The following is a 2,195-nucleotide window of genomic DNA, read 5'->3' as shown; positions in this document are numbered from 1 at the left end:
AAACATAAATATTAGTTAATGTAAACTTTTGTCTGAATAATCCGTCCAAACAAAGACATAAAGAGAACAGCACAAGTTACTCTAAAGAATGGATTAATTACCAGGAGCGTGGCCATCTTCATCCCAAACATCATCACTTGATCCTCACTTTGGTGGCTGGCAGAACAGAGACTCTGCATCAAGGCTTCACAACAATTCATGTCACAGACACTTAAATTAGCGTAAACTGATCCACACCACACAGAGACGAGTGCACAGATGTAATACAGCATGAATTAAGGCCTTCAACCTGAATGTGTCTGAATGTTGCAACGCTGAGCCCCTATTGTGATCAGCTTCTGCAGAGGGATAAATCTGTTCACACCAAACATGTAATACCAGAAAAATAGTTTAGTAACAAATAATAAATTGTCATGGATCCACAGAAGTGGTTTTAGCTGGCATATTACAGATGCTAGACAACTGTTTTAGCCTTTTGTGATGATTTCTGACAGATTAAAAATATTAAAAGTTAAACAAACTGCAGAAGAAAATTAGTCTCTTAAAATTTCTATTTGTTATTTCTTGAAGGTTTATGATTGTACAATCTCTAACCCAGCCAATCATTTTTTACAATAAATATAATTTGTCTTTATAATTTAAAGCAAACAGAACATCTGTTCTTTTAGCGTTGTTAAAAACCTGAGGATAAAACTTTTACTAACATGTTCAGATTTTTTAAATGATCGATTAAACATTCAGTATGTTTCCATTATATTCATAATTTAATTTCAGCTTTGCAGCATCAGTTTATTCTCATTGGGAAAGAAGTAAACCCCCAATTAATGTGGGAGCCTTCTGTTAGTAATGGGACACCAAGTAAATGGTGTTTTTAAATTGGTCTTTAAACCGTATCACAATCATTGTTTCTGAATGATATACAGATATAGATATTACTGCTAAACTTATATTTTAAAGGTGGTGTCATGCTTGAGCAGCCAGTAAAGAGAAGAGGACCCAGGCTACCCCATATTTTTTGATTAAATGCTTTAAGATTCACCACATGAACAGACACTTTACAGCACATAGGCTCTAAATACGTCCATTTTGAAATTCTTAATTAAAAGAGGTAATTAACAAAAGGTGATGGATCAGAAAAAGATCAGAAATGCAGCATTTTGGGTATTTCTCATCTTCTCTTCTTCACTTTCAGACCTGTTAACATCTTTTTGCTGTATTGTATTTCTATCCTTGATCCTCTGCTCCCAAACTAACACCCTTCTTCATCTCCTCCTGCTGCCTCTTCTCTCCACGCTCACTTCCGAGCATCATCCAGCATCTCGAACAGGGCCTGCAGCAGCCGGTCGTCTCTGTGCCTGTACGGCTTGATGTTGTAAAAGCCATCGCTGTAGTCGCTGTAGAGACTGTCCTCGGGGCCTCGGTACTTGTTGATCAAGTCCAGAGCTTGGTACAGCTTTTGCGCAGGGAACCTTGTAGGAAAGATACCCTGGCTCAGCTGCTGCTTCCTCCAGGCAGAGGAGGGCCTTGGTGCCGCGTGTTGCTGCTGCGACACGGTTCCCTGTCGGTTGAAGGCGGTCTGCAGGAGGCGCAGCAGGGCCAGGGAGGGAGAGTAAAGGGAGTCTGAAGGGGTTTGGGGCTCCATTTCTGGATCTGAGAGAGAGGCTGGTGCAGGCTCTGCCTGGAGTACTGTAGTGGTGCCTGAGGCCAAACCCGAAGGAACAGATCATTTGAGGGTTGTGTTATTTTGCTCACACGTCCTTGTGTTTATGTGCTCACGTCTCTTACCAGCTGGGGAGGTGAGTGTGATGTGCAGGTCCCCTCTCCGGGTGTATTCGATGCTGGCCTCCACCTGCACGTGCTCCAGTGAGCGGACAGCGTTCTCCTGTCCCTCACAGGCTTTGCTTGGAATCTCTATAGTGATCTCTCCTGCTGCTTTTAGCTCCCTGTGGAATGCATATAAATAGTGATGAATGAGACGTAATCAACTCCTCAACAGAAGTGTGCTCTGATACTGTGTGTTGTATCATTGTAGCTCAAACCAGTAAAATCACATAATGCTCGTCTGTTTGTATAGGTTGAATGCTGTCATATAGTTTGTTTAGTCATGGTTTCTAGCAAACATAATGCAGATTTAAAAGCGTTTGGTTATCCATTTTAAAAACAGTTAAATCTCATCTCTCCCAGACACAAATGAA

The 2,195-nt window shown here is 41.3% G+C and overlaps 1 protein-coding gene across 1 annotated transcript; it reads right to left on the bottom strand.

The window, feature by feature from the left end:
- Positions 1 to 631: 631 nt before the first annotated feature.
- Positions 632 to 1,969, bottom strand: LOC119616942 (neuroendocrine convertase 1-like). Its single transcript, XM_037975078.1, has 2 exons — positions 1,786 to 1,969; positions 632 to 1,698 (listed from the first exon to the last, which is right to left on the bottom strand). Exon 2 carries the CDS (start codon positions 1,640 to 1,642, stop codon positions 1,295 to 1,297), a length of 348 nt encoding a protein of 115 aa, XP_037831006.1. The 5' UTR covers positions 1,643 to 1,698; positions 1,786 to 1,969; the 3' UTR covers positions 632 to 1,294.
- Between the last annotated feature and the right edge of the window lie 226 nt (positions 1,970 to 2,195).

The sequence above is a fragment of the Kryptolebias marmoratus genome, linkage group LG4 (assembly GCF_001649575.2).
Source record: "Kryptolebias marmoratus isolate JLee-2015 linkage group LG4, ASM164957v2, whole genome shotgun sequence".
Classification (NCBI taxonomy): Eukaryota; Metazoa; Chordata; class Actinopteri; order Cyprinodontiformes; family Rivulidae; genus Kryptolebias; species Kryptolebias marmoratus.
Note: the sequence above shows the minus strand (reverse complement) of the source record. Positions and strands in the feature narration are given on the sequence as shown.

Excerpts from the sequence above, each read along its gene's own strand:
- LOC119616942 (XM_037975078.1), bottom strand. The coding sequence starts at position 1,642 with ATGGAGCCCCAAACCCCTTCAGACTCCCTTTACTCTCCCTCCCTGGCC.